At 45.6% G+C, this 11,186-nt stretch overlaps 3 protein-coding genes across 3 annotated transcripts; 2 read left to right on the forward strand and 1 right to left on the reverse strand.

Annotated features, from left to right (window-relative positions):
* Nucleotides 1-47: 47 nt before the first annotated feature.
* On the forward strand, nt 48-2,431 carry F4822DRAFT_425389 (uncharacterized protein; the record flags this gene model as incomplete). The annotated part of the gene is made up of 5 exons (XM_051460324.1): nt 48-606; nt 658-755; nt 808-987; nt 1,039-1,345; nt 1,395-2,431. The coding sequence occupies 5 exons, from the start codon at nt 48-50 to the stop codon at nt 2,429-2,431; spliced, it is 2,181 nt and encodes a 726-aa protein (XP_051317952.1).
* A 1,340-nt stretch (nt 2,432-3,771) lies between these two features.
* F4822DRAFT_118143 (like-Sm domain-containing protein) lies at nt 3,772-4,735 on the reverse strand. Its single transcript, XM_051452565.1, has 3 exons — nt 4,257-4,735; nt 4,107-4,178; nt 3,772-4,053 (listed from the first exon to the last, which is right to left on the reverse strand). Exons 1-3 carry the CDS (start codon nt 4,477-4,479, stop codon nt 3,923-3,925), a joined length of 426 nt encoding a protein of 141 aa, XP_051317953.1. The 5' UTR covers nt 4,480-4,735; the 3' UTR covers nt 3,772-3,922.
* A 3,373-nt stretch (nt 4,736-8,108) lies between these two features.
* Nucleotides 8,109-10,942, forward strand: F4822DRAFT_389870 (uncharacterized protein). The gene is made up of 3 exons (XM_051457016.1): nt 8,109-8,943; nt 9,269-9,382; nt 9,453-10,942. Exons 1-3 carry the CDS (start codon nt 8,829-8,831, stop codon nt 10,787-10,789), a joined length of 1,566 nt encoding a protein of 521 aa, XP_051317954.1. The 5' UTR covers nt 8,109-8,828; the 3' UTR covers nt 10,790-10,942.
* The last annotated feature ends 244 nt before the right edge of the window (nt 10,943-11,186 follow it).

An 11,186-nucleotide genomic window follows, 5' to 3' on the forward strand; every position in this document is an offset into this window, starting at 1 on the left:
TCCTTAAGATTATACGAAAGTCCCTATCGCGTTGGATCATCCCAACAATGCCGGATCATACGGGTGAAAATGACCCCTCACCCGATAACGGAGAAGAGCAAGTGAAGCAAGATGACAACAAGCAAAGCGAAGACATAGATGATGAGAGTCACAATTCTCAATCGGTACATGAATCTCTAGCCTCGTCTATGTCTCCTGTACTGGATTCATGGCCCCTAACAGACTCGATTTCTCCGGAATCTTTTCTACAAAAACTTGGACGCCGCCTGGCTGGTAAACTCTATCCGTTCAATACCGTCCAATTGGGTAGCTCACTGCCCCTTGATCCTACGTTTAAAGAGGACCAGACCGATATGTTTTGCGTTTCTGAATATGGGGGTGATCCCGTCTCACACAATAACAACGAGTCCAGCCCAGGAACACCGACCGGATTTGACCGATTTCATTCTACACCTCAAAGTGACCTTACTAATACCCATTCTAGTGGCAGCGCAAAGAAATCCCTAAATGTCGATTCGCCGTCATTTACTCCTACTCAACTCGGGGGTAAAAAATCCAATTTTTCAACCAATGCCACCCCTTTTACTCCTCGAGGGGCTGCTACAGGTGAGGCAACTCATATTCACATGTCGCATTGTGTGCTCACAGCGCGGCCAGCTACAACAACCGCCCTACAACAAGACAATGGGGCCTCGTTATATAAATCAGCTCAGTTTGCTGACTTTGCTCCTCAAAATTATGATTTGAATACCACGGTAAGTACTTTAACGATCATCGTCATCAACTGTAATCATTAACGAGATCCAGACGGCTACCAATGGTTCAGATAACGGATCTCTCGGTTATGATCCATTTACCATGTCTAGTGTCAGCCAAGCGCTGCCATCGGCGCAATACAACCCTTACGCCGAAGATCATAATGCCCTAGCTGGAGCCGGAGCATCCTATTTCACAGCCCAGAACTCTTACACAGCTCCCTCTCAACCAGTAGGAACTCAATACCCTTGTTATCATAAGTTTTCATCTAATTGGTACCAGCTTCAATATCACCTTTACTATCCTATCACTTCTATAAGGGAAAATTTGCAGCCTTACCAGCGGCAGTTATACGACTTATTCCTTCCGGAGTCTTTGAGGGAAGATCTTCAAAAGAAGTCCGAGGCTACTAGACAGGTTCTTCCAAACCAGCCCGGAGTACAGTTGCCCAACCTCCAGCACTATCACTCTCTTGTGCCGTTAGATACGAAGATTCGAAGCACAACTAGTACTTTCGGCCTTCCTAGCTGGGTATTTAAGGCGACTTCGCGTAAAAATGGCAACACATTCTGCTTGAGACGAATTGAAGGTACGTTCTACAACTCATTTAGGTAGAATTCCAGCTAAATAACAGACAGGGTTTCGTCTCACAAATGAGGAAGCCATTAAAGCGGTGAACTCGTGGAAGAAGATTATACATCCTAATATAGTCACCACCATTGAAGCATTCACCACAAGGGATTTTAATGATAGCTCCCTTGTATTTGTGCATAGTTATCATCCACTATCAAAGACACTAGCAGAGCTTTACTTTCCTAATAACCGTTACGGTCGCCCAACAGCCGTGCCGGAGAAGGTGTTGTGGAGCTATTTAGTCCAGCTTGCTAGTGCTATCAAGGCGATTCACAAGGCTAAGCTTGCTGCCAGGTGTATCGATATTAGCAAGGTGATCTTGACGGACAAGAATCGCGTCAGGCTCAGTGCATGCTCGATTTTAGACGTACTTCACTTTGAGGTTCCGCGACGAGTTGAGGAATTGCAACAAGAGGATTTCCTTGGTCTGGGACGACTCATTTTAAGCATTGCGACCAATACGCCACCTCGAAATCTCGGCGACCTACGAGTACCCTTAGAACAATTAAGTAGGGCATATTCCCCGGAATTGAGGGAAAGAATAACTTGGCTACTCAGCCCGCCACAAAATTTGTCTGGCAAGACAGCAGAGCATTTGGTATATGATCTTGCTCAGCATGCCGACGATGTATTAGTTGCCGCGTTCAACGTAGAAGACGAAGCCATTACTCATTTAGGGAGGGAGCTTGAGAACGGACGACTAGTACGATTGATGGCGAAATTGGGTTCCATCAACGAGCGACCGGAATTCGACAATGATCCCAATTGGGCAGAAACCTCCGAACGGTATACTCTGAAGTTGTTTCGAGACTACGTCTTCCACCAAGTCGACGCCCAAGGCAACCCGGTTGTAGATTTAGGGCACATCATTAGCTGTTTGAATAAGCTAGATGCTGGTATTGATGAGAAGATTTACCTTACGAGTAGGGATCACCAGTCAACATTTGTAGTTTCATATAAGGAGTTGAAGAAGCAGGCCCAGGGTGCATTTAACGACCTATTCAAAGCAAGCAACAAACCGCAGACAGGACGAGGCTACTAGAAGCAGCGCGTCCCCAATGGTTCAGAGGATGTTGAACCCCCGCGGAAACCAAGGAAAGATCAGTCTGATAGATTCAGATCAAAGAGGCACTCTAGGATGGGCAACGAATGGGCGAATCATGACACACGGCAACATAATTCCGAATCGGAGGAAACAAAAAGACTCGGACAGAAGACTTTGCTCCGAGGGGATATCCGAAACAAAACACGATAGCTTTGGACATCTGCGACGGAACTCACCCAGAAGACATAATGATTCAACAACCGACAAGGCGAGAGAAAGTTACCGCTCGAATTCGGGGGACGAAATAATGAAGCAACTGTTAGCAACGACGCGAAGACTTTTCCACGCGATAGCAATGGATCACTACCTATCAAAGTCCTTTTAGGGGATTAATCAACCTGACCGAGATATCATAACCATAACCAGACAGAACACAAATACTGCATTGGACTATATTTGTGTATGCTGATCAGTTGAATACTGTCGATTCTCCGAGAGTTGCATTATAGCATTCTCTTTTCAGGCACTTTACCTACCTGGAGATTAGTTCGGTTGCGAACTCTTTTATCGCCAGGAGCAGGTTGGACTCGTCCAGAAAGGACATGTAGAGATTTATTTGCATCGTCAGTCAAAGTTTCGGATCGATCGATTGAGAAAGCAAGAAAGCAAAGATTTGAGAAAGCATGCGCAGGCGAAATGTGGAACGATCAGACATATCCCAACAGAAGTATTATAAAGTAGAACACAATCAAATTTCTTACCGTTACGGTTTGGTATTTCCCAAAGTGATTTGTGATATGAAATGTGATTATCTTGGTGTAAATCCCGTTTAACGTAGATATTTCTTACCAAAAGAGTATAATATTATACCAGTCGAAAATTCCCATAAAATGAACGCTATACATTTCTTATACCATAATTATACTCGTACAATACTCTACTGCGTGATTTTTTAAGGTTGAGGTATAACTAAAATGGGTTATGCAGAAAATATGGTTGAAGAGCATCCTGTTGTTGTTCCAAGAATACCCCGCAATATCGAGGTAGACGATGGGGCTGAAAGAGGCAGTACAGTACCTATGAGCACCGGGAGAAGTGACGAGTGAGTTCCTAGCCTCCTTGTGATATAGATAGCCGTATGAGCACAAGTATGCCGGTATTGCTCTTAGATATTCACCTAAGAACATTCACGAAAACGGCGTTAATAAAGTGGCGATTCTAAATGAGGTTATTTTTTCTGTAGATGGCCTACTCTATTTTGGAAGTGGTTCGAATTCCACAGCCTGCTTCTTCAGGCGCGCGTTATATCATACTTCAATGTCTCCTTTTCATGTCCACATCCAAGCTCTAGATATGACCATCATTAATGTCGCCTAGTCGCTTGAATTCCTTCTCATTTAAAACTCATGAGTGTGTAATAGAGGACAGATGGACCAGGTTCACATCGCTTTCATCATAGCTTTATCCATAGTACTACATGCTGAATGCTCAATCTTCCGATTGTTGAGCGAAGGGATTCTCTATCTCTTCGCTTCCGTCCACAGGGCTGATGACTACTAACAGTGTACCTCGAGCAACTACTAGCCCAAGTGATCGGGTTGCTTCCTTGCCCTCGTCATCTAGGTATATGTTAGTTCCTCGTAGAAAGATGACGGGATTGAGGATGACTGACCTCGCATGACCTCTTGTACATCATCGAGGACTAGATTCATAAGAGCATCATATCCTTTAAGTGTACCAGTGACTATACGTCGACGTCATCATTAGCTGTAGTCCATTACCATAACGCGGGGTAGGAGGGGTAGGTAACGGTAAGACATACCTTCTCGCCCACCGTTGAACTTGACGGTAATTCTCTTATCTGTGTATTTGCTTAGGTCTAAGATATTCTCTTTCTTAGGACGTTCCCGTTCTTGTTGTGCACCACCGCTAGCGCCGGCATCAGCTCCGTGTCCGCCTCTTCCCCCGCCTCGTCCGCCCCGGGCTCCGCGGGGATGTCCGCCGCCTCCTCGGCCGCCGCGGTAATGGCCACCACGGTCGGCCATCTTTTTGTCTTGGTAGAGGGGGATGTATGTATGTGGGTGTGAGTATGGGTGGCGGAGTTGTTATTTCCTAGGGAGGGGCCCTAGGAGGGGTCTTAGGTAAGGTAGGTATGGCAAGGTATGTGGAATGCGAAGAGGTAGCGGCACCGAACAAGATGCGGTGAAGGGATGCGACCCAAAGTCCGCTCGAAGGACTAGTTTCGGAAGCTGGGGGGGAGACGGATGCAAGAGATAGGGGGGTACACGGCAGTCTAGACCGGTCGGTGACGAAGCCCGTGTCGCAGGACTAGCACGGCTACCGTTGCAACGGGTAGAGGCGACGAAAGGGGGGGAGGTAGTGGTGGTCGAGATTGGACGAGGGTATCGTCGGGCGTCGAAGAACCTTGTAAAGGGAATTTATCGATCCCCGCGTGCCCGCGTCTCCAAAGTCCTTTGCGTACGGAATTATTGTTACTCCAAATCTGTATCTGTATTCCGTCGAGTTCCTCCGGGATTTTAACGTGACGGCTACCTAAATGGGCGTTTTAAGAACACGCAGCCGCGATTCCGTAATTTCTCGTCACTTTCGGTGCGTAAGGTATGGCCGGATGGACGGTGGGCGGGCCCAGGTGATAGATTCTGTATGTACTGCTGCCCTTCGTGTTTTTTTTTTCGGTTTGTCTGTCGATCATGGAATATGGAGAGTTGATTGCTTTTTTTTCCTGGTGTAAGTTTTGACTGGATGGAGGAAAGTAAATTAGTGGAACCTTAAAGTGATGCTGGAGCTTTTTTACCCCACTATCTCGAAATTAGATATAGGTATCCACGTACCGAGCATTGCCGCTTTTAGCCTCATTTATCTCCGCTACGGTGGCATTTGTTAATTCCGTAAAGAACGGATTGGTTTCTCACAAAACGATATGTTGCAACGGTACATATGATTTGCAGTTTCAATGATCGCCATATCGTCATACGTCAATATTAATTACTTGTCAACTTTCTCTTCTTTTTCTTCACTATGATTCTATTCGCAACGTCGTTGGCGTAGATCCCCGCGCGCTTACCGCTATCGCCTCAGCTCGTTTCTTGTGGATCCTGGCAGTAAGCAATCCTTCCTATTATGTCACGGTATGACGCATGGGGTGTCGGAGTGTGCGGATACATAATGCGTTGTGATGATCCTGCTGCGGTTTCTGGATGGCCTATGTACGAGAGAGACCACTTATACCCGCTACGATATGAGATTCAGTTCCTGTGTTATATATCGACCTAACATGACGTGCCGCTGATGTAAACTGATTCCTTCGGAAGAGTCATGTAAAAGGCCCTATGGTCTGGCCTTATCGAGCCAAGCTTCCCTTTCCAGCAGCAGCTCGCGTGTCCTGAGAAGACAGGCAGGGACGAAGATGTAAGGATATCACTGGGTTTCAAGCCGGCTGAGTAAGTACCCCAGACCTGTGACTTCATTGATCAGTTCGGATAACTATAGTCTCCAAGATAAACATTTAACAAGGGATCAGCCCAGCTTGAGCATGTCTATGTATTAATGCCTGAAGATTAACAGCATATAGATTAATTGATCTTCTGAGTACAGCTCTACCATAACAGTTAAATCTCTGGTACTCCTTTTGAGACAAAAGTTACCTTACGTATACATTACAGAGCTCTTCAATACTCTCCATTGACTCAAGAAGCATATATAAAATAAAATATCCAGGTATGTAACTGCGGCATATACCGACTACTAAAGACCGACTCAACCGTTTTTACTCAACCGTACTCCCTTTTCCGTATAAGTATCGATTGTATTGCTAAACTAACAGAGAACATCGAGCCAGACCAGAATAAGAGCAGCAAGGATACTAAACCCGAATTTGATTGCTACATGTAACGTAAAAACCCCGCGGTAGGGCTATTCGCTAAATTGACCGCGAGAAAAGGTCCTGGGACTTTTTGTTCTGGAACGCTTCTGTCTTGGACCGTGCCGTGTCAGGGGTTCTGGAGGCGCCGTGTGGCTTGTTTGGGCTGCTTCGGAGGCGCCTTAGAGGTCCATCTTAGGGGATCCCGACGGAAGACTAGCGGCCTGTACGTATGCAGTAACCAGGTAGCGCGCTGCAACTGTAGGGATGTGAGCTCGGTAAGACCTATATCTACTCTAGCGGCTCTCAGGGATATTAGCTGCAGAGTATACTCGGACATATCACATTCCTACTTACATACATGAGTATATACTACATGCGTCTGAAGCTGTAATATACATCCAATTCGTACCGGAGCGTACCGGCAATAGCTGGGTTCTGGACACGGGATGCGGGGGATATTGTCAGAGGCAAAAAGGGTAGATGGGGAGGCGAAAAAAGAAAAGAAAAAAAAAAGAAAAATGTAAAAAGCAAATAGGTAACAAATTTATTGATAAGTACGATGCCCTCTAGAAGAGAGCCTTACAGTGATTCTCTAACACTTATTAGTGTCATTGGAATTTTATATTGGGTATTATTTTTTGATCAGATGCCGATCGATGTAAGACTCAAACAATATTCCCTCATGTCGCATCCATCCGAGATTTTTTGTCGAGCCTGCGAGCCTAGCGATGCATCTCAAACCCCATCACGAAAGGTGGGTTTTGGCGCCAAGCGGAGGTGGCTGTTGATCTTTTCCTCGTTTTGTACGGCAGCATAGGATCACATAATCGAGAGACCCTGAAAAGAGCGGAATTCTCAGCGCTGATGATCTTGCCCTATATGCGACTAGGGTAAAGAAAGTAGCGAGGGAGTTGAAGGTTAAGTCTGGGGGGAAAGCAATGCGAAGTGATCGACAGAAAGGACTAGGGACAAGAATGTGAAGATTCTCGGTCTCTATTCCGTGAGGCACATGTAGCCAGCCGAGACTGGTCGCTATACAAACTCCCACTTTTCTCAGGAACATGAAGTATCTCGTACTTCTGATGCTGGTATCACATCTTTTTCATCTTTTCCCGACAGGTGCGTATCAAATTGCTTCCCTACTTTATTAGATTGAATTCGGAAGAAGATGATCGGAATAGTGGAACGCCAAAGCCAACGTACATGTGTTTTCCTATTAAATATATACCCTTATACTCTCAGCAATGTATATCATCTATGCAATGGAAAGATGTAGGTGGGAGTGCATACTGCTTTAATGCGAGGTACCTAACCTACATCGGTACATATAGGTGTATGTATGTACACACCATACATAATGTACATGCATTAGGTCGGACGGAGCCTGGCTCGTGCGTGCTCTTACTTAAGCTCGATTGGTCCGTTGACTTTTTAAAAAAACATCTGAAGGCACTCACTCAACTCATGGTACCTAGGTAGGCACGCCGCACGCACTTTATTACTACCGGGTGTTATAACTTAAACAGCTAAATCGCATAGGCAAGGCCGACCTTACTTAACCACTTAACCTACCCTACCCACTTTGCCATCCAATACGGTCAATTCAAAGCAAACTGCCGCTGTATTTTTGTGTGGGCAGGTTTCTTCTCATCAACATGCCACTTTAAAAAAGAGGAACTCAACTTATTTTCCAACCTCAACTTCAACATCCAATTTTTGTGGGCGGTATTGTTCCATTATTATACATTCTTTTGACCCTTAGCACCATTCTAAGGTAAATCCTTGGTCCAGTTTTTTTTTTCTATAAGCCCCGCGCCCAAAGTCCCAAGAATCCACTCCGGTTTCCGAACTCCCCTGCCCCTACTTAGGTACCTACTCTGGCGCATCTTCACGGTAGTTTGCTCCGTCTCTTTCTATTTGCGTCGAGGCTGAGTATCATCGATATTCGCTTGCTTACTTTAACATACACGTATATCCATACATCCATACACACTTATCGGCTACCCCTTCTTACCCTCTTCGTCTTATTCGTTCGTTCATTCGTCCCAATACGTTCACCCTTATCTAAAGCTACATTGCTGCATACGAATCTCAAGGTTCGCTCCTATGACGGCCGCCGAGCTTGAAAAAGCCCAAAAGCTCGGCAGGCCTAACTTTACAGGCCTGCGTGCCGTTTCCGGGGTCTTCGCAACGCTCGGCGCATCCGCGACAACTTGGGAACATTAAATTCGTAAAATTAAAGAAAAAAAAAATTCTTCCCGTTGTTTGCTGCCTTTATAATATACCATTTTCCTCGAGGCTCTCGAACTAAACTAGCCATACCAAGGAAATTCTCATTCGTTCTACATCACATCTACGCATATGTCGACCTCTATTAGTTGTTGACGGGATTAATTGGGCGGGACAATCGGTTATTTTAGAGCTTGATGCGTGCGCATCGTGTATATCAAAAATTCGCACCAAATTTTTTAAGGAACGCCTGTAAATCTCCCAGGTGTGGGATGTGCCAGTATGGCACACAATCCAGACACCGATCAACATAAACGAAAACGGGATATCTCTGATGATAATGGTAGTCAAGCACCGCATGCTGACCGCATACCTCAACCTCCGCCTCCTCAGTCAGGTAAGTTCCACTCACACCATACTCTCACTTACAGACACAGACGCAGACACAGATACACATCCACACACATCTCTATATTTCCCCTATAGATAACTTCCATTGAGAGACATTGATATCGAAATATCATGTTTCATATATAACACGATCCTTCCATTCCCATGCTATTATATTATTATGACCCGTTGTGAATGCCAAATTATTTTCAACTATATACTCTACCTCTCCACCCCCACCACTATGCAACCCCAGAAATCTATTGATTCGTTTTTGATCATGAATCAACCACTCGTCCTTCACAATTCAGTACTAACCGGCCATATTTAAGGCAACATAGCTCCCATAAATTACCTATCCAAAGCTCAATCGGTCAAACTCAAACTCATTCAGGGTGATAGCGATACGTTTTCTGATGTTCTCACCCTGGTAAATGAGTATGAGGGTAAGCGATCCTTTTATTTTATTACTAATCTCATCCATTCTGTTCATCCGCGTATTGATATATTGATTAGGCGTGTTAAATCGACATGAAAGTCTCGCAGCCAACCTGGGCGCGAAGCTAACAGGTACCCGCCTATTGAAAGCAATGGAGGGAGCTTTTGAGGGTTCGATAACAACAACTCCGCCTCAGACAATATTTACTCCAGATCCCGTCACATGGCTTGACATTGTTGAATTTGCTAAGGCAAAACCTGGAGAATTTATTCTAACATCCGCGCCAAATGGCACACGCTTTTGTCAATTTCCTCTGAAAGGTGTTCAGGTCGAAATCGGGGAAGATGACTGGAGGCTGATCGTATCTGGCGCCTTGGATAGATTCAGACTGGTACCACCCCAACCTTTAGAGGAGGATGAGACGGCGGAATTAGCAACCCTTGAAATTGTTGAACAACGCCTACAAATCCTGATTAAGAAGGCGGACGAAGTGGCGCGTAAGGCTCGCCAACTTAACTACCACTTGAGCGGACGAAAGGCGTCTATACACGCTCGTCGGTCGTCCCAATCAACTGCAGGCCCCGGTTTTCAAGCCGTGAACCAATCAATCGGCACTGGGGCTAGCCCAGGTTATGACCTACACGCCGACCTTCTCCAACAGTTTCAAGCACCCTCACAATCCTCCAGCCATCGAATATCCTCTGTCAGTTCTATACCACCGACGCCAAATGCAATAGGTACTACGGCATCGACACCAAGGGCATCTATCCAACAGCAAGCCTTAATAGGGAGCAATCGGCCGTCTCCGGGTTATTCAGCTGAGCCAATAGTGAGGGATATTGAAGAGGAGAACCGTGCCCTAGTCACAACCAAAATTGAGAAATTGGCGCGTGGAGATGTCATACACCCACCGTGTGATAGGTGTAGAAGACTCAAGACACAATGCATCAAGCATCTAACCGCCTGCCAAGGATGCACTAAAAAGCATGCAAGGTGTGTGTGGAAAGGACTTACGGAAGAAGAGGTGGCGTGGCTTAAAGGCGAACTTAGTGGAGATGATGAAGGAGATGAGATTAGAGATACCGGCAGACCTAGATTTGGGTCTCATTCACTCCCCGAATATGGTGAGCTTCGGAGGGATCTGGAACGTAGCGACGAATCCAGCACGGGTAGATCCGGGTCAAGAATAGCCATTGGCAGACCTGCGGACGAGGTATGGAGAAAAGGACCGGAAGCGCCAGTAAGCGTCAGACATGAAAGCATGGAGATAGATCCGAGAGATATTCGACAGACACAAGAGTATCCAAGAACTGAGATACCACATAAGTCAATGCTTAGTCATATGGCCTCTGCCGCATCAGCAGTGGCAGATGCTGGTGCAATCCCGCGAGGGAGTCAACGCCTCTCCGAATGACTTGATATGAGAAGATATGATATCAATGGATTGGATGTACATATTGATGAGGGAATCCGTACATGCAGATTCATTACAAAAGGGGGGCATTTTGAACATTTTATCGGGGGGGGGCGCAATGGCTGGGAATTCGGCTACTATACCTTTCTCGGATGATATTTATAACATGATAATGCAAACTATTTATACAAGAAAATTGAAATTCAAGAGAAATAAACGATTTTTGATACCAATAAGATGGAATTGATGATGTTAGGTATAAGACATTGAAATTCCAAGTTGATGTCTTGTAGGATTGAGTATTCTACCTGAACCCCTGGCCTGGTTCTGACCTCACTTAGAATCTTTAATGTTTAGTGTTCCAGCCCTGCCAGGCTGCGTCCGAATGAAATTAATT

The sequence above is a fragment of the Hypoxylon trugodes genome, assembly GCF_022578975.1.
Source record: "Hypoxylon trugodes strain CBS 135444 unplaced genomic scaffold F4822scaffold_2, whole genome shotgun sequence".
Taxonomy (NCBI): Eukaryota; Fungi; Ascomycota; class Sordariomycetes; order Xylariales; family Hypoxylaceae; genus Hypoxylon; species Hypoxylon trugodes.

What these genes read in the sequence shown, in the direction of transcription:
- F4822DRAFT_118143 (XM_051452565.1), bottom strand. Translation starts at nt 4,479, where the DNA reads ATGGCCGACCGTGGTGGCCATTACCGCGGCGGCCGAGGAGGCGGCGGA. An exon ending in GTTCAACGGTGGGCGAGAAG is followed by an intron (nt 4,179 to 4,256) that starts GTATGTCTTACC and finishes GTCGACGTATAG; the next exon opens with TCACTGGTACACTTAAAGGA. An exon ending in TGTACAAGAGGTCATGCGAG is followed by an intron (nt 4,054 to 4,106) that starts GTCAGTCATCCT and finishes ACATATACCTAG; the next exon opens with ATGACGAGGGCAAGGAAGCA.
- F4822DRAFT_389870 (XM_051457016.1), top strand. Translation starts at nt 8,829, where the DNA reads ATGGCACACAATCCAGACACCGATCAACATAAACGAAAACGGGATATC. An exon ending in ACCTCCGCCTCCTCAGTCAG is followed by an intron (nt 8,944 to 9,268) that starts GTAAGTTCCACT and finishes GCCATATTTAAG; the next exon opens with GCAACATAGCTCCCATAAAT. An exon ending in CCTGGTAAATGAGTATGAGG is followed by an intron (nt 9,383 to 9,452) that starts GTAAGCGATCCT and finishes TATATTGATTAG; the next exon opens with GCGTGTTAAATCGACATGAA.